This window comes from Physeter macrocephalus, chromosome 19 (genome assembly GCF_002837175.3).
Source record: "Physeter macrocephalus isolate SW-GA chromosome 19, ASM283717v5, whole genome shotgun sequence".
NCBI classification, from domain to species: domain Eukaryota; kingdom Metazoa; phylum Chordata; class Mammalia; order Artiodactyla; family Physeteridae; genus Physeter; species Physeter macrocephalus.
Window position 1 is genome coordinate 1,819,108 of NC_041232.1, and position 19,586 is coordinate 1,838,693.

The window sequence follows — 19,586 nt, forward strand, 5'->3', positions numbered from 1 at the left end:
AATGTTACATAAATAGAATCATGCAATATTTGACTTGTTGAGACTGGCTTTTTTTCACTCGGCCTAACGCCCTTGGGAGCCTCCAGGTGGTGTTGGTAATTCCTTCCTGTTCGCTGCTGAGTAATATTCCCTGGACTGGCTGGGCCACGCACAGTTCACTTATCCACTCACCCTTGAAGGACATATGGGTTGTTTCAGTTTGGGCTGTTAAACTAAAGCTACTGTGAATGCTTGTGTACATGTTGTGGTGTTCCCATGTATTCTGTCTCGCGTCCCTCTCAGGAACCCTGTGACGAGGGCAGCTGCGGCCTCGAGCACCCTGTTCTTTGTTGGGTTCCCTGTGTCTGGGTCACCTTGCCCTTCTCAGAGGCACATGCATCCTCATTCCCACCTGCTCCTGCACTGGCACCTTCTGCCCCCAGACACCCCCTTCCTCCCAGAGCTTCATTTCTCTTCCTTACTGACATCTTGCCGCCTGACGCTTGGCTCAGTGGTTGGTTCTTCATCTCGAGCTCCCAGGTCCCCTCTTGTCAGCGCACCTGTCTCTCTCTCTCTCTCTCTCTCTGTCTCTCTCCCTCTCTCTCTGTCTCTCTCTCTCTCTCTCTCTCTGTCTCTCTCTCTCTCTCTCTCTCTCTCTCTCTCTCTCTCTCTCTCTCTCCACCCTCCCTGCCTGTGACCTCTGGTGGCCTGGTCTACCTGAAATAAGTGTAGTGCTGATGGGTAGTTGCTACCCTTTTCTGACACCTCCAAACGCCACTGTGTGATGAAGGCTGCTTCGGACCTTAGTTCCACGCCCCCAGAGTGTAGGTCCTGGGTCAGAGGACTCTCAAAGGGCAGCCCAGAGCCTGCTGTGTGTCTCCAGGTGACCTGGGTTAGTCACAGGAAACACACACTGCTGACTGTGGATAAGGCTGGGGCTGAGGTACAGGATACTTTTAAACTCTATACTTTTTTGTTTCCTTGATGAATTTTATATCATGTGCATGTAGAACCTACTTTAAAAATAAGCCGTATTTCTGGATGTTGCTGAGGAGCCCTCTCTCCTGTGTAGACTGTGTTTTGGATTGTTGGGCTGGCAGAAGGTAGGGGCAGCTCTTTGCCCTGCTACGCCTTGGCACACTGCAAGGTGGGGGAAAGCAATCCTGGGATCCCTCCATCCAGGATTTGTGCCAGGGCCCTTGGCATCCCCCAGCTGCGCCAGAGCCCAGGGCGGATTGGAGGAGAGTGCTCCCAGTTTAGGCCTGTGAGAATTGCAGATCAGGGTCAGTCATTGAGCACACAGAATCAGCAGGCGTGGAAGGAAGCAGACACACCTCAAGGAGGAGCAGAAACAATCAGCAGATGTGAAGATGCCTTGGGACATAGCCATTGTTAGATATGGCCTTGGGGTACTTAAAAAAATAAAGGTTGGACTTCCAAATGAACAAGCACTGTGATACTGGATCAGGAGTGACCAAACAGATTTGAAAAGTAACCAAGTAGAACTTGTAGAGACGAAAAGTAAAGTCATTGAAAGAGGAAAGTGTGGATGAATAAATAGATTAGATACAGCTGAAGAAAGAGTTTGTGAACTAGAAGCTACATTTGAAGACGTTACCTAGAATGTAGCCTAGAGGAGAGGCCTCAGGAACAGGAGGGTGAGAAACGTGGAGGATGAAATCACGAAGTCTGACGGGCATCTAAGTGCAGATGGAAGCACAGAGGGTGTGAGGAGACGATGGCCAATGAAAGCCCAGTGGACCACACAGGTTAAATAAGGCATCCATGCCCCAACCTGTTGTGAAACAGCAGGACACCAAAGGCCAGAAGACTATCTCAGAAACAGCCGTTTCTGTCAAGGAGCGAGAAGCAGACTCAGCAGACTCGGTGATGGAGTCAAGAAGACAGTTAGAGGTTGTTAGAGCCCTGAGCACAGAGCTGCCAACAAAGCCAAGGAGACCTTCACTAAAAGGTTTTTAAGGGCATACATTTTTTTTCCCCTCACCATTTCCTCTTACCTCTCAGACCATCCTTCCCAAGATGCCAGGTGTAAATGGGAGAAGAAACATTTTCCATATAACGGCATAAACATGCACAAATCTAAGCTAGTGATTCTCAGCAATTTTGCACCCTGGTGGGTGTTTGGCAATATGTGGAGACAGTTTGGCTGTCACAGCTGGGTAGCGGGGGGGATGCTGCTGCTGGCCTCCGGTGGGCAGAGGCCAGAGATGCTGCTGAGCATCTTCCGTGTACAGGGCAGCCCCCACAGCACGGCGTTGTCTGGCCCAAAGTGTCAGGAGACGCAAGGCTGGGAATCCTTGGTGTAAACAAAAATTACCTCTGTAAAATAATCCTTAGAGCTACCCTCTACACGTTCCGAGCGCTGTTTTGGGTCTAATAGATTATCTGAGTCCAATGTAAGGGTATGTAGTATAGCTGAGGAAACTGAGGCACAGAGCAGTGACAGAGTTGGGATTTGAGTCCAGGTATCTGGGTCCAAGGCTGTACTCCTGGCCTTTCTTCTATCCTGCCTTTTAATATAAGTCTGCTGTGTGGGCATAAGAAGATAAACAGGGACCAAACCAAATGGAGTCAGGAAGGGCGAATTTCAAGGATATCAGGTCTATCGTGTGCATGTAAAACCTACTTTAAAATATATTTAGAGAGGATTCTAAGGTCCTCATATTTGGGAAAGAGGTTTAAATGTGGATAAACTTTATACTTTGTTAAATTAAATATGCATGATAAAATTGTAAAAATCGTTGCTAAAACAGTAGAAATAGTTTGTAATTTCCAAATCCGTAGGAAAAAATGGAATGAGACAGAAACAACAAACAAAAATCCAAACAAACAAAAATCAACCCAATCCTCCAACAAAATAGAATTCAGAAGAGGAGGAAAAAAATGTCCATTATACCTCAGTAAAGCTCAAAAAAGAAAAGAGGAAGAGAAACTTAGAAGGGGAAAGACAGATACAAATAAGTTGAAAACTGTAAGTAATCACAGTAAATGTGAAGGGGTAGGCTTTCCTGCTGAGACTGAATGGAAACGTAAGGAGAGGTACAGCTCTTTAATCCTTACAGGAAACACACCTGAAATAGGAGATGCAAAAAGACTTGAAAATAAAAGTTGTGTTGGGCAATTTCCCCTCCCAGTTACTGATGGTTAACCAGACAAAAATAATGAATTTAGAGAGGAGCTGAAGGATATAGTTAGCAGCTTCATCTAAGCCTGTGGATGGGAAATGTGCTCACAACAGGTCCTGCATGGATGTACTCCCCACCCTGACACTCTTCAGAAATTGTGCTGAAGGAGAGAGCCAGTCCTTCTGTGTGGTTTAAAAATGGCAGTCATTAGAAATGGAGGTCACCTTAGTAGCTGCTGAGGCGTGGCACCACAAGGGCTCCTGTGGTGTTGGAACTGTGCCAGGTCTTGACCTCCATGGTGGCTGAATCTTGCCAGGTGAGAAAATTGTATAGAATTTAAACTACACACTCAGGCAAATGGGCACACATTCTGATTGTGTTAGGGCGTTATACAAAGTGCTACTATTGGGGAAAACTGGGCAAAGTGTACAAAGTGTCTCTGTGTTCCTCCTTTTCATCTTTATTGAAATATAGTTCATGTACCCATATTCACCCACTGGAAGTGTACTGTGCAGGGGTGGTCGGTGCACTCACGGCATCAATTTTAAAACATTTTCATCACCCGAAGAGACCAGATCACTGAAAATTTTGTGAATGATTGTTTATTTTTATTTATTTGTCTTTAATTTTTTGGCTGCGCTGCGCGGCCTGTGGCATCTTATTTCCCCGAGCCCGGATCGAACCCATGCCCCCTGCAGTGGAAGCATGGAGTCTTAACCACTGGACCACCAGGGAAGTCCCTGAATGATTGTTTGTATCAGCATTATTTATAACTACCAAAAAGTGGAAACAACCCAGATGTCCATCAGCTGATGGACAACTCAAAATGTGGGAAATCCATATAGTGGAGTATTATTTGGCAACAAAAAGAAAGGGAATACTGATCCGTGCCACAGTGTGGGTGAACCTTGTAAACGCGATGCTGAGGGGAAGGAGCCAGTCACAAAAGATCCCAGTTGTGAGATTCTGTTGATACGAAGTGTCCAGAGCAGATGGTTCCATCGAGACGGGAAGCAGATCACTAGTTGCTGGGTCCCAGGCCTCTTGGCTGGCCTGTTGTTTCCTGTTCATCACTACCGTGATTCACTCTATAGTAAGTTCCGTCCTGTCATCGTCACCCCTGTCCCCCCCGCACTGGCGGGGGCGGCACCTTCCCCGCTGCACCCAGTGCAAGTTCCCCGACCCATCTGTCCCCAGCCCAGCTGCAGCTCCAGCAGGTGGCGCTGCAGCAGCAGCAGCAGCAGTTCCAGGCACAGCAGCAGGCGGCGCTGCAGCAGCAGCAGCAGCAGCAGTTCCAGGTGCAGCAGAGCGCCATGCAGCAGCAGTTTCAGGCCGTGGTGCAGCAGCAGCAGCTCCAGCAGCAGCAGCAGCAGCAGCAGCATCTGATCAAGTTGCATCATCAGAACCAGCAGCAGGTACTAGGTGCCATCGTTCTGCACCCTGGCCTTCTCCAGGGCCCCTGAGCCTGGGACAGGAAGGAGTGGGCCTACTGTGTGCCGGGGGATGGATCAGGTGGCTCCTGGTGCAGGCAGCTCATGTGAGAGTCTGCCCAGGCCAGAGTGAGGCTACCTTCCACTCGTAGCACGGCCTGGACCGCCCCATGGGTGTGCATCCTCTGAGCACACACAGGCCTCCTGACCTGTCCCTGAGTGTTCCGGTGTCTGGATGCGGCACTAATCGAGCCCTGCCTAGTGTCCCGCAGGGGTGGCCATGTCACATTAGGAGCCCTGCTTACAAGAAAACCTTCTCTCACGCACATGCTCTGCAGTCAGCGCCCTGACGGGTTAAGCGTCTTTTGTCAGGCCTGTTGTGTGTTGAGGGAGGGAAGCCCTGAAGGGCCCCCTGCTCTTTCCCACCTGCTCCAGGCCTTGGCTTATGCCTCCTTTTCCCGAGGCCCCTCCTGGATCTTGGAGGCCCCTCTCCCAGGGCTGACAGTGACTCTTCAGCCCCGCTTTTCCTCCTCATCCTGAGCCTCGTCCTGTGACCACTCTAGGGACCAAAGAAGCATCCCTGGAGAGGCTTTGGAGACCTGCAGTCAGCTGAACCTTGCCCGGCTTCTCTGGGGCTGCGCCTATATGTGACCCCTTACCAAGCCCTCCGGACCCTTCCCTGGACCCTTCCTTTGTCCTCTCAGGCCTAGAGGTGGGCCAGTGTCTGGTGGCCAGGGCACAGGTGCACGCTTGGTGCCCTCGGTGTCCCTCTGCCTCCTGGGAGAGCAGCCTGGGCAGACTTCCCAGCGCAGGATTCCAAGGCCAGAGAGGTGATGGGTGTTGCTTGTTCCACCCCAGATGCAGCAGCAGCAGCAGCAACAGCAACTACAACGGATGGCACAGCTGCAGCTGCAGCAACAGCAACAGCAGCAGCAGCAGCAGCAGCAGGCTTTGCAGGCCCAGCCACCAATACAGCAGCCCCCAATGCAGCAGCCACAGCCTCCCCCATCACAGGCCCTGCCCCAGCAGCTGCAGCAGCTGCATCACCCGCAGCACCACCAGCCACCACCACAGCCCCAGCCGCCGGTGGCCCAGAACCAGCCATCGCAGCTCCCGCCTCAGTCACAGACGCAGCCTTTGGTGTCACAGGCTCCGGCCCTTCCCGGACAGATGCTGTACGCCCAGCCACAGCTGAAACTTGTGAGTACCCAGGGCTCGCATAGCCGGGGCTCTTCTGGCGTCTCCTGTGCTGTCGGCGGTCTCTGGGGTGCCCTGGCTGTAGATGGCAGGTCCTCTTCTTCCAGCACCGGGACTCGGGTGGCCCTGGCCCCTGCTGGCCCGCACATCCAGATCAGCAAGGGTGCATGCATTCCACCAGCTGCTGCATCCACTGTGCGACGTCCCTGCTCCTGGGTGGCACCTTGTCTTCTGAGCAGCATGGTAGCCACGGGCATTGTAAGATTGTGGATGATTAGGTGGACGGCAACACCCATCTTCTCACTGCTGGGGGGTGTGTACCACGTCCCCTGGGCGTCCACGGTGGTCTGCTGACCATGTTTTTTCAATTCACTTCCTTCATTTTTGTGGCCTTTTCTATTTGCTGTTCATTGGGTGAAGTGGGGACACGGGTCACACCTGAATCGAGTAGTGGCTGAATAGTAAGCCCCACAAGTGCAGGCTGGAGGTCTGGGGAGGGTCTTGAGGAGGGTCACACCTGTCACCTGGGAGCCAGCTGGCCCTGGTTTCCTTTGAGGAGTCAGGGCTCAGAGTGGGGTTCTCGTAGACCATGAGCGTGCTCTGCTTGCCGCGGTAGCTGGTGGTGACGGCTGTGTGGTGGTGTCCCATCGGGGCAGGCATCTCGCCAGGAGAGACAGGGCTCAGCTGTGCTGACTCAGAGCCAGGCTGGCATGGACACTTTTGATGAACCGTGGGATAAGGGACAGCCAGTAGCGGGACATCAGCCAGGGAAGTGGTGGCAAGCCCATCCCCCTTCTCGAGGAGAGCTTAGAAACTCCGGCTCCCGCAGATGGACGTGGAGGTGCTCTGCCCTCTGCCCTGGTGGCTCCAGATTGCTGCTCCCTTCCTCCTCAGGTCCGGGCTCCGATGGTGGTGCAGCAGCCGCAGGTGCAGCCCCAGGTGCCGCAGGTGCAGCCCCAGGTGCCACCGCAGACAGCAGTGCCGACGGCTCAGGCCTCCCAGATAGTGGGTCCCGGAGTCCAGGTGAGGGCCCAGAGCTGAGGCTCTGGAGGCGCCGGCCAGTGCATGTCCCCTGCGCTATGGTGAGGGTCCTGGTTGGATCAGGACCTGTCCCTGGGGACCTTGGGTGGAAGCCCTGCTCGGCCGTGTCTGGGCCCCTGGCTTCATAGGGCACAGGCTGTTCCCACCTCCCGTGATGCCCCCACCTTCCCTCTTCCCTTCTCCTCCAAGAGGGCATTGGTGAGAGCATCATGGTCTCTTCTTGCCTCAGCCCTGAGCATGGGGCTGGGGGGATAGTAGCTCTCTAGAAACTGGGAAGAGCACGAGGACAGTGGCATCTGGCTCTGGTGGTCAGCACAGACATGTGCCGTGGCCCCTTGCCCTGCTGACTGGCAGGGCTCACCCCTGTGTGACACACGTGGCCCAGGTCCACCATGCCCACCCTCTGCAAATCGGATGTCGATGGATGGAGGAGACCTCCCGGCCTTTCCTAGTAGAGGCCACAGCCTCCTTGGTGTCTGGGGTGGGAGCCTGGGCCTCATGACTTCTCCATAGACGCCCTCTTCACCTATGTCCAGTCCCCGGCCTTGGTTCCTCCTGTCTCCACCCAGCAGTGGCAACACTGATAGGCTGGCTCAGAAGAGCGTTGGCTTTAGACAGAGCTGATGTGCTGCTTGACGTGGTGAGACCCCAGGGGCCACCCGGCCACCCCGGTGCTGTGTGGCGCTGGGCTGCCATGTCGAGCGTCCCTGCCGGCTCCTGCCCTGCTCACTCCCCGAGTCCATTGAGCTCCCTGTCTGGGGCACCGGGCCGTGTGGTAAGCACCGCTGGGATGCCATGTGTTCCCTTAGCATTGGCGGGAGGCTCAGAAATGGTCCTTCCTGGTCCCCGCCACGTGGCTGGAGTCCGTGGGAAACACACCGTTGGGGGGACCTGTGGTGTTTGGCGGTAACTCTGGTCACTGCACCACACACCAGCTTGCACACGTGTGGTCTTATGTGCAACACACCACGGACATCATGTCTGTAGCTGGGGCAGGGCTGGAGGCCTTGTATGACAATGTTGGCGTCCTCCTCTGCCACCACCCTGTGTGTCCCAGCCTCATCCCCAGGCCTCCTGGGGCTCTCTGCTCTCGGTGTCCTGTGCGGAGTGTGGTCAGAGTTGGGATGGCGGCAGCGGCGTGGAGTGACCGCCCAGCCGGCGGAAGCCGCTGCCATTGCTGCCTCTCAGGTCTGGTAGGAGAGTGGGAGGCTTGGCCCTCTGACCTGGCAGCTTCCGTCCTGAAGCAGAACTTCCCTTTTCACCCCAGTTCTTGGTGTTTGGGAAGCGAGCAGCCGAAGAGTTGCCGTCTTCCAATGGTCCAGGCCCCACCTGCTGGTTCATAGGCTTCTCGCTTGGGTAGATGGACTCCCTGCAGCTTCCTGGGCGCCCATCACTCTCCTGCAGTGGCCACGGGGGATGCACTCCATTCCCCCATGTCGACCCCTGGGCTGTGCTTCCCTTCCTGGTAGTCACATGCCTTTGCTTCTGCTGGAGGTCCCAGTCCAGCCCGCGTGGGGCTTGGCCGTGGGCTTGATCACCTCGAGGGTAACCTTGATTTGTAACCTTCTGTCCCCTCGTGGAGCACGGAGGGCTGACAGCCGGCAGGGCTGAGGCAGGCGTGGGCTCTTCTCCCCAGGTGGGGGACTCGGGTAGCTGGGTGGGGAGGAGGCACCACCACTCATACCTGCAAGCGGGTTTGGTTTTCTGAGGATGCACCTTCAGGGTTTATGGGAGGGGTGTCCATCCCCTCCTGAGTGAGAGGCCAGCCTTGGACAGAGTGGAAGCGAGGCCTCACGCTGCCTGCGAGGCCGCACTGTGGGTTCCCAGGTCTGGCGCAGGTATGTGTGGGGTGCTCGTGCAGGTCCCTGGGGGCCGGTTGGCTGCCTTACTGTGTGGTTCTAGCAGCAGTGGGGTCCCCAGGGTGCAAGGAGACCCCTGAGGGAGAATCTCTGGATTCACAGCCTTTTTTTGCAACCTCGGTGGCAACAGTGAGCAAGACAAGGCTACAGATATTCTGACCCCAAAACTAGAAAACAGGTGGTGGCTGTAGAAGGTGAGAGGTTGAGGGTAGTATAAGCAAGGGAAGCATTTCAAGCAGGAGAGCCTGCTTGGCTTCTTTTCTTTCCGGTTCTCTAGGATTTTGTGTGTGGCTTCTTTCTTTTTCACGTAACAGTAGAAGTAAACGGTTGTCCTGTAATTAGAGTCCCTTGGTTAATGTTGCCTTCCGTGGCTGTGTGCTGTTCCTCTTATGAACTTATCCTGCTGTCCTTAATTATTGTCTTGTTCTTGGATCCTGAGGTTACTTCTGGTTTTTTGCTGTTAGCAGTGGTGCATGGCAGGTCCTGGACTGTTTGCTAACATTTCCCAGAGTGACTCACGGGGGCACTTTGAGACTCTCGATCGTACCAGCTGGTCACCTCCCAGGAGGTCGACACACAGACTAGAACTGCCGTGCGGGGCCCACGCATTTGACCTCAGAACGCGGGGTCCAGTGTCGCGGTGTGTGAAAGAGGTGCTGGGATGGGGGCCCAGGTGGCGGCCCCCAGGCCTGGTCTCTCAAGTCTACCCTCTCAGAGCAGAGGAGGGGGGCCTTATTGTGTGCTTGGTGGTGCTGGGGCCTGATGGGTGGCGGGGCTCACAGCCCGGGCTGGAGCTTGGGATTTGGGTGTTTCAGGAAAATCAGTAAACCCTGTTCTGTATGCCTGGCTCTGACATTAACTCGTGTAGATGAGAGAGATGTCCCCGTCACATCCCTGTCCAGCGGGGGGCTGGACTAGGACTCAGCTGGAGAGCCACACCCCATGATGGCAGGTGAAAACCAGGACAGGATGCGTCTCCATTTCCCAGCAGCCCCTGTGCTTTGGTCTTCCTGCTTCCTATTCTTCCAGCATTCGGAAGCTTAGCTGTCATTCTCACGTTACAGACCCCCTTCCCTGATGTGTGTGTGTGGAACAGTGTGTGGAATGGGGTGAGCACACCCTGCCCCCCCCTCCCCTCCCACTGGGCCCTCCACCATGGCCGCAGCCAGTGGGGGCGCTCGGGGCCTCCCTGGGCGGATGTGTGTTGGGAGGAGGAGTTGTGGCCTGGTTTGTCCAATACTGTAGACGTCCGGTGTGTCTCGTTAGGATCTGTGGTCAGCTTTCCACCTCGGGAGCTCTGTAACCAGAAAACCAGTCCGCAGAGATCAGAGTCAAGCTTTTCATCCCTGATGACTTTGTTTCTTCCGGGAAGAAATAGCGCCTCTTTCACACCACCTGATTGCTTCTGGGCCTCTCTTGCTCTGGAAGGAGCACTGTTGAGCTGCCACGGGGCTCACAGCTGGGCACCCCCAAGTGCAGGGTGGCGCCGGCCAGCTGTGGCCTTTGGGTGCTCTCAGCCTCACCCTGGGTGCGGGCAGGGGAGCCCAGCACAGTGCGTGCTCCACCCACTGACATCCCACTTAGCATCTGGTGGGGTGGGTGGTGGGCTCTTCAGGCAGCGCTCGAGTTTTGACAGACAACAGGAGAACGGCTTCCTGGCCCACACCCTGGAAGTTCTTTTGTTGGTGTGGCTGCAGGACTGTCCACTCCCAGCTCTGCATGAGGGCTGCCTCACACCCACAGCCATTGCTGGGGTCATGTTGTCATCTGCTACTGTCTGGGTCACCCCTGGCTTGCAGTGCCTGCTGCATGCGACCCGTTGGTGAGTGTGGGACACGCCTGTGATGCCAGGGGTCTCCCCGCAGACCTTTCTCCTGCCTTGGAGCCCTGCCCCGGCAGACTGCGTGGACGTCAGCACCGCCCTAGCCTCACAGATCAGCTCATCCTCCTGGGGTAGATGTATTGTTTCCCATGGATCACCCTGCCTCCTTTCGGAACCTGGCTGGGTGGTTTTCATTTAGTTTCATCTTCACATTGTGAACACACGCAGGCCCTGCTCCAGTGCCATGTCCAGCCTCGGTGTGCAGAGTGAGGGGGGCAAGCTAGAGTCAGTCTGCAGACTTGGGCAGGTGGGACTGGAGGATGGGGTGTGAGCTGGGATCCAGGAAGCAGGCTCCGGGGGTGATGCTCAGTGCACAGGAGGTTGCTGGGGTGTGGTGGAAGCTCTGAGTGAAGCTGGCAGGACCTTTGGGGTGGTCCCTGTGTGGTGAGCGGCCGGGCCTTTGTGCACTGTCTGCAGGCTCTGGGCAAGGCTGCTCTGCAGGGCTCATTCCGGGGCCGCTGGGCGCAGGGCTGGCAGGCAGCTGTCTCCCCGAGCCGTCTGCGCTGCCAGAACTGGCATCTCGTGCCTCTCGGGTGGAAAGTAGTTATTTCCACACACCGTCGATCTTAGTCCTGGGTGTGTGATTTCCTCCCTCCGTGTTCTTGGACGAATATGGCATTGTCCTAGTGATGACAGTGGGGTGGGGACCCCGCTGTGTCCGCCCTGACGAGGACTGCAGGGAGTGGGGTGAGCCTGCCTTGCAGAGAAGGGAGCATGATGCCAAGCCGCTCCCCTCTCCCCTCTCCCAGTGGGGCCTGCTGGTCCCACAGCAGCTGCTCGGCTGCCAGACCGCAGAACCCCAGGCCAGGTGTGCTGGCAGGGGTGACAAGGGGAGGCTTTGCTCCCGTCGGGCAGGCACAGGTGGGACACAGAACAAGATGGCGGCATCCCCACTGCCCTGCAGCTGGGCTTGACCTTGGTGCTGTCAGAGCTGGGGCTGCCTGTGGCCTGAGGGGTCTTGTGGAGGTTTGCAGGATGGTCCTGCCTGTAACAGCGCAGCCCTCACTGGCCTCCCGTGCCCACAGGCTCCCACACTCAGGAGGCAGGAGCCTGGGGGTGTCCCATCGCAGCCCAGAAGCCCCTGCCAGGAGCAGAGGGCCACTCAGCCTGGCCCTCTGCCAGTGTCTTGGTCGCTGTGTGCTTGCGTGGGCACCCATGGGTGGGGGCGTGTGTCCGTGTTTGTATTTGAGAGGCGGGGCATCAGAGGAAGACCAGGGTATGTGGCGAGGCTGCAAGAGACAAGGGGCTCGTGAGTGGGGAGTGGTGGGGGGCGGGGTGGGGGGCGGGTGAGCAGGCTGAGTCCCTCCCCCTCCAGGTCAGCCAGAGCAGCCTCACCATGCTATCGTCACCGTCGCCGGGCCAGCAGGTGCAGACCCCGCAGTCGATGCCCCCTCCCCCACAGCCGTCCCCGCAGCCCGGCCCGCCCAGCTCACAGCCCAACTCCAACGTCAGGTAGGCCCGGCCCGTGCCCCTCCCCACTTGGCTTGCAGGCCCAGGCTCATGGCTGCGCTCCCTTTCGCTCTGCACAGCTCCGGCCCTGCCCCGTCCCCCAGCAGCTTCCTGCCCAGCCCTTCGCCGCAGCCCTCCCAGAGTCCGGTGACAGCACGCACCCCACAGAACTTCAGCGTCCCCTCCCCAGGACCTTTGAACACGCCTGGTAAGTCGGACCCGAGGCGGGCACAGTCCAGGGCCCTGCGAAGTGAGGGGCTGACGGCCCTTTGTGGGCTGGGGCTGTGCTCACTGGGCCGTGTCCCGCAGTGAACCCCAGCTCCGTCATGAGCCCCGCTGGCTCGAGCCAGGCCGAGGAGCAGCAGTACCTGGACAAGCTGAAGCAGCTGTCCAAGTACATCGAGCCCCTGCGCCGTATGATCAACAAGATCGACAAGAACGAAGGTGGGGGCCGGGCAGGCGGGCCGGGGGCAGGGCCTGCAGACGCCCAGGCCCTTGTCTGAGTGACTCCTTCTGCCCCAGACAGAAAAAAGGACCTGAGTAAGATGAAGAGCCTTCTGGACATCCTGACAGACCCCTCTAAGCGGTGAGCTTTGCCCCCAGGCCCATGGGGGGAGGATGGTGCTGCGCCCACACCTCACAGAGGGTCCCCGGCTGCTTGGCTGGCCTCCCCTGTGGCCCTCACAGCCCTGCCTCACTGGGCTGCTGGCCTTGACGGGCTTCAGTCTGACCTGCAGCCCTGCCCCTGATTTGCTGGTGGCCTTGGGCAAGTGACTGTTTCTTAGTTACCCCATCTGCAAAAGGGGCAGCTGAGCTCGCACGCGCTGGCTGTGGGAGGGAACTGGGACGCCGTCCAAAAGCACTTGGAAGGCAGAGGACACGCACTCATGTCCTTTCCCTTGCCCGCCGGCCGTGGGGCTGCTGAGCACCAGAGCTCAGCCAGCGCCACCTCCTGTGCGTGGACTGGCCTTGGGATTCCTGCCCTCTCCCCAGGCCTTGGCTCAGGCCAGGCTCCCCTTCCGGAACGTCCTCCCTGTTTGCTCATCTGGGCAGAATGCTGGGCACTGAGGAGTGGGCCTGTTGGTGGTGGACGGCCCTCCAGGGCCTCACTGGGGTCATCAGGATGGGGGGCAGGGGCCTGGCCTCTCTCCTTCCCCTTGAGCCATCACATGCGTGCCTTGTTCTGCTAGCCAGGACCAGCAGCTCCTGGGTGCGGGGCCATCTTGCCTTAGACTCTGGGTCTGGGAACCGTGGGTGGGCTGGCTGGGGTTCCTGGGGAGGGTTCTGGTGGCCCAGGCCTCAGGTCTCACTCCATCCAGAGGAGGCCAGATGGTCAGTGGTTGGGATGAGAACGTGAGAGCTGCCGGCTCCCCTGTCCTCCCACGTGGAGGGTCAGCCACATCTTCTCCCCTATAGGTGCCCTCTGAAAACGCTGCAGAAGTGTGAGATCGCCTTGGAGAAACTCAAGAATGACATGGCAGTGGTGCGTGGGGTGCCGTGGCCTCGTGGTGTTGGTAGGGTCGCAGGCATCTCTGGGAGGTCAGGGCTCACCCCACAGTGACTCAGAACCATGAGCTAGAAGGAGCCTGCAGTCAGAGGTGGGCAGGGGACCATGCCGCTCAGTCTGGGGACCCTGCCCAGGAGTCCTCTTCCAGGTCAGGTCTGCAGTGTGGGTGGGGTGAGAACATGGGAGAAAACAGCCTCTGGGTGCGGGTCCATGGGTGCTTCCTTCCCCCACAGGTGTGAGGGTTCTCATGCCTAAGACCAGGCCCAGGGGGAGTAGAGTGTGTCCAGGATCAGCCATCCTTGTCTGCAGGGGTGGAGGTGGTGGGGGAGCCAGGAGGTCTGGCTGTGAGTGAGGATGAGGACCTGGGGTCTGGAAAGCCTCCCCAAGAGTGGGCTGCTGACCCTGCTGTCCTGTCCCAGCCCACGCCCCCACCGCCCCCGGTGCCGCCAACCAAGCAGCAGTACCTGTGCCAGCCACTCCTGGACGCCGTCCTGGCCAATATCCGCTCACCTGTCTTCAACCATTCCCTGTACCGCACGTTCGTGCCTGCCATGACGGCCATACACGGCCCCCCCATCACGTGCGTACCGCCCAGGGCTTGGTGGGCGGTGGGTCCTGGGCCATGGCCTGGCCAGGGTGGTCAACACGGCTGCCTCCCCCAGGGCCCCGGTGGTGTGCACCCGGAAGCGTAGGTTTGAAGAGGACGAACGGCAGAGCATCCCCAATGTGCTCCAGGGGGAGGTGGCCCGGCTAGACCCCAAGTTCCTGGTGAACTTGGACCCTTCTCACTGCAGTAACAACGGCACCGTCCACCTGATATGCAAGCTGGGTGAGTGCCGGGGGTGGGGTGGATCAAGAACGAACCCTGACTGGCAGCTCCAGGCTCTGCCACTGCCCAGGACCACCTGCTCATCCCCCAGCCCCGGGCCCTCTCCGGAGCCTGCCTGCTGTCCTCCTTGGTCCCCACACGCTCCTGGCCCAGGACTCGCACTGGGGTCTGGGCCCTGAGCCTGCACACTCTCACCTCTCCCCCATGTGCAGGGAAGCCCCCCTCCCTCCTGTTCACCTGCATCTCTGCTCACCTGAGGCCCTGGGGAGACGGGGAAGCCCGGGAGTCAGGGGCCTCGGCTCTGCAGCAGCCTCACCAGAACCTCTGGGGCCTGGAGGGTGCTGTTGGGGAGCAGGGCTATGAGGAGGGGCAAGCCGGGTCACAGGTGTGGCCTTGTGTGTTGCAGATGACAAGGACCTCCCCAGCGTGCCACCGCTGGAGCTCAGCGTGCCTGCCGACTACCCTGCCCAGAGCCCGCTGTGGATCGACCGGCAGTGGCAGTACGGTGGGTGACTGAGAGGACGGGCCACCAGGCTTTCCTCCACGTGCCCCTGCCCTGCTGAGGCCCCCCTCTTCCCCTTCCTCCTTGGTGGGCAGGAGCAGGTTGCCCCTCAGTCACATGGAAAGAGAAGTGTCTCTGACCCCATGGTGTCCCTGCAGCTCCGGGGCAGCCGTGTTCCGGGGATGAGGGGTGAGCAGGGCCAGTGGCTCCTGTGGGCCTCTTCAAGGCTGACCTGGGGGCACACATGGGAGCTTGGGCTCATGGGGACCCATCTGGGTGACAGGCCCAGAGAGAGCCTCGGTGATGGGAGACAGTCCCCCCGAGGCTCAGAGCTGGCATGTAGAGGACCAGGACAAGGGCCCCAAGGCCATCCCTGAGGCTCCAGACCATTTTGTTCCAGCTCTCCACTGGCACGCAGGAGCTGGCACCCCCGGTCCCTGGGCTGGGTGAGGTGGGCCAGGGTCCTGGCAGAGAGCACAGCGCTCATGGCCCGCCGCTCTGCTGCAGACGCCAACCCCTTCCTGCAGTCGGTGCACCGGTGCATGACCTCGCGGCTGCTGCAGCTCCCTGACAAGCACTCGGTCACAGCTCTGCTCAACACCTGGGCCCAGAGCATCCACCAGGCCTGCCTCTCGGCCGCCTAGCCACCACCATCACTGCTTCTCCGGCTGCCTGCCCTCCAGGGACCGTGGGGCAGCCAGCAGCCTCGTCGGGGCCCCGTGTCGGACATTTCTAGTTGCTGGCTTCCTTAGAGAGCTTGGGCTTAGGTTAGCTTTCCTGCTTTTATCTTCTGCCTTGGGGACCCGCCAAACATTTCCCACACTTGGACAGGACTGGGACAGGTGGCTGGCTGCTTCATCCAGGAGCCAGGCACGCCCCCGGCCCTGTGCTCTTCAGGCTACTATCCCCGCAGCCTCTTCAGGGCCCGTGTCCTTCCTCTGGAACTCAGGGTCCTGTGTGAGCCTCTTGTGTGTGCGCCAGAAAACTTTTCTACCGTTTCAATAGGGGAACGTGCAGGACATAGGAAACCCTTAAAACATGCAGAATTCCCTGATCACGGTTTTGGGTTGAGATCGTGCCACCGTTGGCATGTGGGGCACACCACAGGGAAGCTCCAGGATCCGGGGGCGCTGACTGCAGCTCGAGGGAAGGTCTGTTTGTGGCTGTGGGTCCCCGGCCACCGGCTGGGTCTCATACCTCATGATCCTTCTCATTCTAGCCCTGGGAGTCTGCTCAGCACTGTGGAGGCACCCAGGGAGCAGGGGTGTCTGGGTGGATCTTGTTCCTGGCGCCATGCCCAGGTTAGGCACTTAGGCCCACTCGGGTTAGGATGTTGTCCTCGGGACCCAGCGTCTTAAGAACCCTCCAGACAGTTGAGGGCTCCTGACGGGGCGCCAGCCGGCCCTCTGGCGATGAGAGGTTCCCCCCTTTTGTATGTGCATTACCGTGTCTTCTGTGGTTCTTATAATAAATTTATTATTCCTGTGTTTGTCATGAATTTGTCACTGTGTCCCCCCTCTCTGCAAGTCAGGGGCCCTCCGTCCAGTGAGGGGCATTGTCAGGGCTGATCCAGGTCCCCCACCTCGGGGATGGCCACCGATGCCCAGATGTGCCTGTCCTGGTTCACCCCCAGGTTCCCTGCTCCCCAAAGCAGAAGCGGCAGAGATCGGCACTGAGGACATGGCCGGTTGGGCCAGGAGGACTGTCCTGCCAGGCAAGGGTCTGCACTGAAGCTGCTGTTCTGGCGATTGAGGAGGTGGTGTGAGGCCATTGCAGGGTGGGGCCCAGTGTACAGGAGAGGACCTTCTCCCATGGCCGTGGCTCTAGCCGTCCATGGAGGAAGGCAGGCTGGGTGGGGCCACTCACTAGCTGTGTTCGTCAGTGGACACAGGACAGGGTCTTGCCCACATGCCGGGAAGGCAGCCCCCTGCACTCCAGGAAGTGTGTGCAGGCTGTCCCGGAGCTTGTTTTCTTCCAGGGCAGCTGCAAGGCCCTAGCAAGCAGGGTGACTGCCCAGCAGGCCCCGCCCATGGCAGGGAGCAGAGCTAGGGGCGCTCAGGGCAGCGGTGCCTGATGGCCAGTGAGGAACAAGACTCACAACAGGGAGAAACGAGCTTTATTTCCAGTCTTCCGACAGGTAGGCTCATGCTTATTTCATAATGCACACCTGTGTGTAAGTGCAGAAATACCGAGCAAAGAAATAAACAGTTCCTCAGCCCTGAGACCACGTACTTTATCTGCCGTGGGTTTGGCTGGTCTGGAAGTTAGGCTGGCATAAACGTACTAGGATTCTTTGGAAGTGCTACCTAGAGGGTGAGCGGTCGTGGGCCTGGCACTCAGAGCACCGAGTAGTGCAGCCACCGGCTCTGCACCACCTGCAGCCGTCTCTGCCGCTCGGCGAAGTTGCTCTTGAGGCTCTGCTTCAGTGCGGGCAGGATGGCGCACTCCGCCACAGGCGCCCGGCTCAGGATCAGGCTGGGGGGCGGGCGGAGGGGTCATTGCAGACACCCTTCCCGGCCCTGTGGCCCCTGAGCTCAGAGGCTGCCTACCTCCCGTGCCAGTAAGACTCACCATTTCTTAGAGACGCCCTTGGTGGCAACCTTGGGGAGCTGCGTGGCCCCCGGGTGCAGAGCCTCCTGGTCCCTGGGGAGGGACGAGTCAGCCGTGAGCGCCAGACAAGCAGGCCCCGTTGTGACCCAGTGGGCCGCGTGGGGCACTTGGGAGAACTGGGCCCGGTCTCCTCGGGGGCAGCCCTGGGTCTCTGGCTCCCTTCTAGGAGGGACTTGAGGTGCTGCAGCTGGAAGGCAGGGAGAAGAGGCACGTTGGGTGGGGCTGTGGCGGCCCCGGGGCGCCCTGCAGCCTCACCTCACCTCTTGGGCCTGCAGGAGGTTGGCATTCCACAGCTGGCGGATGACCACTTCGCACTGCTGGAGTGTGATGGGCTTGCACAGGTGCGGGGGCAGCCTCATCAATGGGGGCACCCCTGGCACCTGCTTGCCCTTGTGCAGGCTGCCGCCTGCTGAGGTGGCTGCTGGATTAGAGCTCTCCACTTTGTCTCTGAAACAGCCATTAGAGCAGACCGGAGGTGGCCTGCTGGAGGTGATCTCTCGCACCCCCTCTCGGGGCAGCACCTGCTCCAGCGTGAGGAAGAGGGTCATCTCTATGGCCTCCTGGGGGCCTGGCTCCCTTCTGCCTACCAGGGTGCTCCAGGCACCAGGTGGCGGGGGTGGGTCTCTGGGGCCGGCCATGACCCGGGCCCGTCACTTCCTCCCCCCTCAAGGTACACTGAAGAGTCAGATGTGGTTTCAGCTGCCTGGCTGCCCTCGGTCCTGACCACAAACCCAGGGTGCTGGTGGAGGGGGGAGCCTAAAGACTGCAGAGAAGCAGGAGCCTGGCCTACTGGTGGCACTTCCCAGGGGACATCAGGGTCCCCTCTTTGGACGCAAAGTCCAGGCTCACTGCTGCTTCCCAGGAAGTCCCAGGAACTCGGGTGTCACCGGGGACTGGTCCTGCTCTGGTCTGCTGGCCCTGTGCCTTCCAGAGGCCAGCACAGCTCCTAGGGTGGAGCCCAAACCTGACTCAGGGTTCTCTTGGCGAAAAGCAAGCTAATGTGGAGGCCAAGTTACTTTGTTTCTGTGCTTTGAGAGAATGTTTTAGGGGCTGCTGCTGGCCCCTCTTGCGGGCTCAGGTCAGTGCAGGGACTGTGCAGGACCCCCAGGGGAGGGGAGAAGGCAGGGTCCACCAGATGGGCAAGCCTGGCTTTCACGAGCTTGCTTCCCTCTGAAGACCTGCCCGTTTGGAAGGGCAAAGCAATTGGCTGGTTCCAGGGTGTGAACCTGCTGAATGCAACCCTGTCCCATGGGGCTCACGGAGCCTTACTTGGCCAGCCCCTGTGCCCCGAGGGCTTTGTCCACCCTGCTGCTGTGAAGCAGGGCAGCAACCAAGGGATCCTCCTCCAGGTCTGACTTCTGGGGAACGTCAGCTTTTGAGTCTTGCTTCTTAGAGGAGGTGGGCTGGGGCCTAGCCTTGCCTTGCGAGTTGGCTGTAGGTCAGACCCAGACAGGGCCAGTCACTGGGCATCGGTCGTCTGTATGCACCCAAGGGGCCCCGCCCCTGCGTCAGTTTCCTCTTTGTAAAGGGGAGATGGTAATGGCCTCTGTCCGAGGGCCGCTGGGAGGCACAGATGCGGGAGTAGGGTGAAGCCTGTGGGTGCCTGAATGTTCTGAAGCGGACACAGTGGTGGAGGTGGCTCCCCGAGCAGCCAAAGTGGGGAGAGCCCCACACACCCCGTGGGGCAGTCTCCTCATGGGCCTCAGTAAAGGCCGGGGTGGGGTAGCCAGCAGCTGTTCCCTGACTCTGAACCCCATTTCGGGCAAAATGAAGCGGAAGGAAAGGTCTGGGCCCAGCCTGTGCAGGTCTGCTCTCCCAGGACGAGGCCCCTCACTCAACAAAAATGCCACAAATCCAGCCTCTGTAGGAGGGCCAGCCCACCCGTGTCCTGTCTGCTCTGAGGGACACAGTGAGCAGCAGTGAAGACCACTCGGGGCTCCTTTGTCACATGCTCTGCCTGACTCATGACCCACACTGACCATCTTGCCTTGGCAGCCAAGCCTGTCCTGCTTTTTTTTTTTTTTTTTTTTTTTTTGCGGTACGCGGGCCTCTCACTGTTGTGGCCTCCCCCGTTGCGGAGCACAGGCTCCGGACGCGCAGGCTCAGCGGCCACGGCTCACGGGCCCAGCTGCTCTGCGGCATGTGGGATCCTCCC

At 58.9% G+C, this 19,586-nt stretch overlaps 2 protein-coding genes across 6 annotated transcripts in view; one reads left to right on the forward strand and one right to left on the reverse strand.

Moving 5' to 3' along the window:
• MED15 (mediator complex subunit 15) overlaps window positions 1–19,586 on the forward strand; it is a 40,954-nt gene that overhangs the window by 20,608 nt on the left and 760 nt on the right. For 3 of the 5 annotated variants that reach the window (XM_028479975.2, XM_055080289.1, XM_055080290.1), the window contains 12 exons: window positions 4,323–4,540; window positions 5,414–5,755; window positions 6,647–6,775; window positions 11,850–11,986; window positions 12,064–12,191; window positions 12,293–12,427; window positions 12,506–12,569; window positions 13,400–13,466; window positions 13,910–14,070; window positions 14,153–14,319; window positions 14,726–14,824; window positions 15,329–16,306. In XM_028479975.2, the coding sequence (XP_028335776.1) occupies window positions 4,323–4,540; window positions 5,414–5,755; window positions 6,647–6,775; window positions 11,850–11,986; window positions 12,064–12,191; window positions 12,293–12,427; window positions 12,506–12,569; window positions 13,400–13,466; window positions 13,910–14,070; window positions 14,153–14,319; window positions 14,726–14,824; window positions 15,329–15,465 (1,784 nt within the window). In that variant the 3' untranslated portion in view covers window positions 15,466–16,306. Of the gene's footprint in view, window positions 1–4,322; window positions 4,541–5,413; window positions 5,756–6,646; window positions 6,776–11,849; window positions 11,987–12,063; window positions 12,192–12,292; window positions 12,428–12,505; window positions 12,570–13,399; window positions 13,467–13,909; window positions 14,071–14,152; window positions 14,320–14,725; window positions 14,825–15,328; window positions 16,307–19,586 lie in introns of those variants that run through there. The other 2 variants (XM_055080287.1, XM_055080288.1) reach the window with 2 other exon arrangements.
• LOC102993229 (coiled-coil domain-containing protein 74B) overlaps window positions 17,158–19,586 on the reverse strand; it is a 5,213-nt gene continuing 2,784 nt past the window's right edge. The window contains exons 4-8 of the mRNA XM_007130642.2: window positions 18,701–18,863; window positions 17,692–17,878; window positions 17,539–17,618; window positions 17,393–17,464; window positions 17,158–17,296 (exon numbers count right to left, since the gene is read on the reverse strand). Of these exons, the coding sequence (XP_007130704.1) occupies window positions 17,158–17,296; window positions 17,393–17,464; window positions 17,539–17,618; window positions 17,692–17,878; window positions 18,701–18,863 (641 nt within the window). The remainder of the gene's footprint in view (window positions 17,297–17,392; window positions 17,465–17,538; window positions 17,619–17,691; window positions 17,879–18,700; window positions 18,864–19,586) is intronic.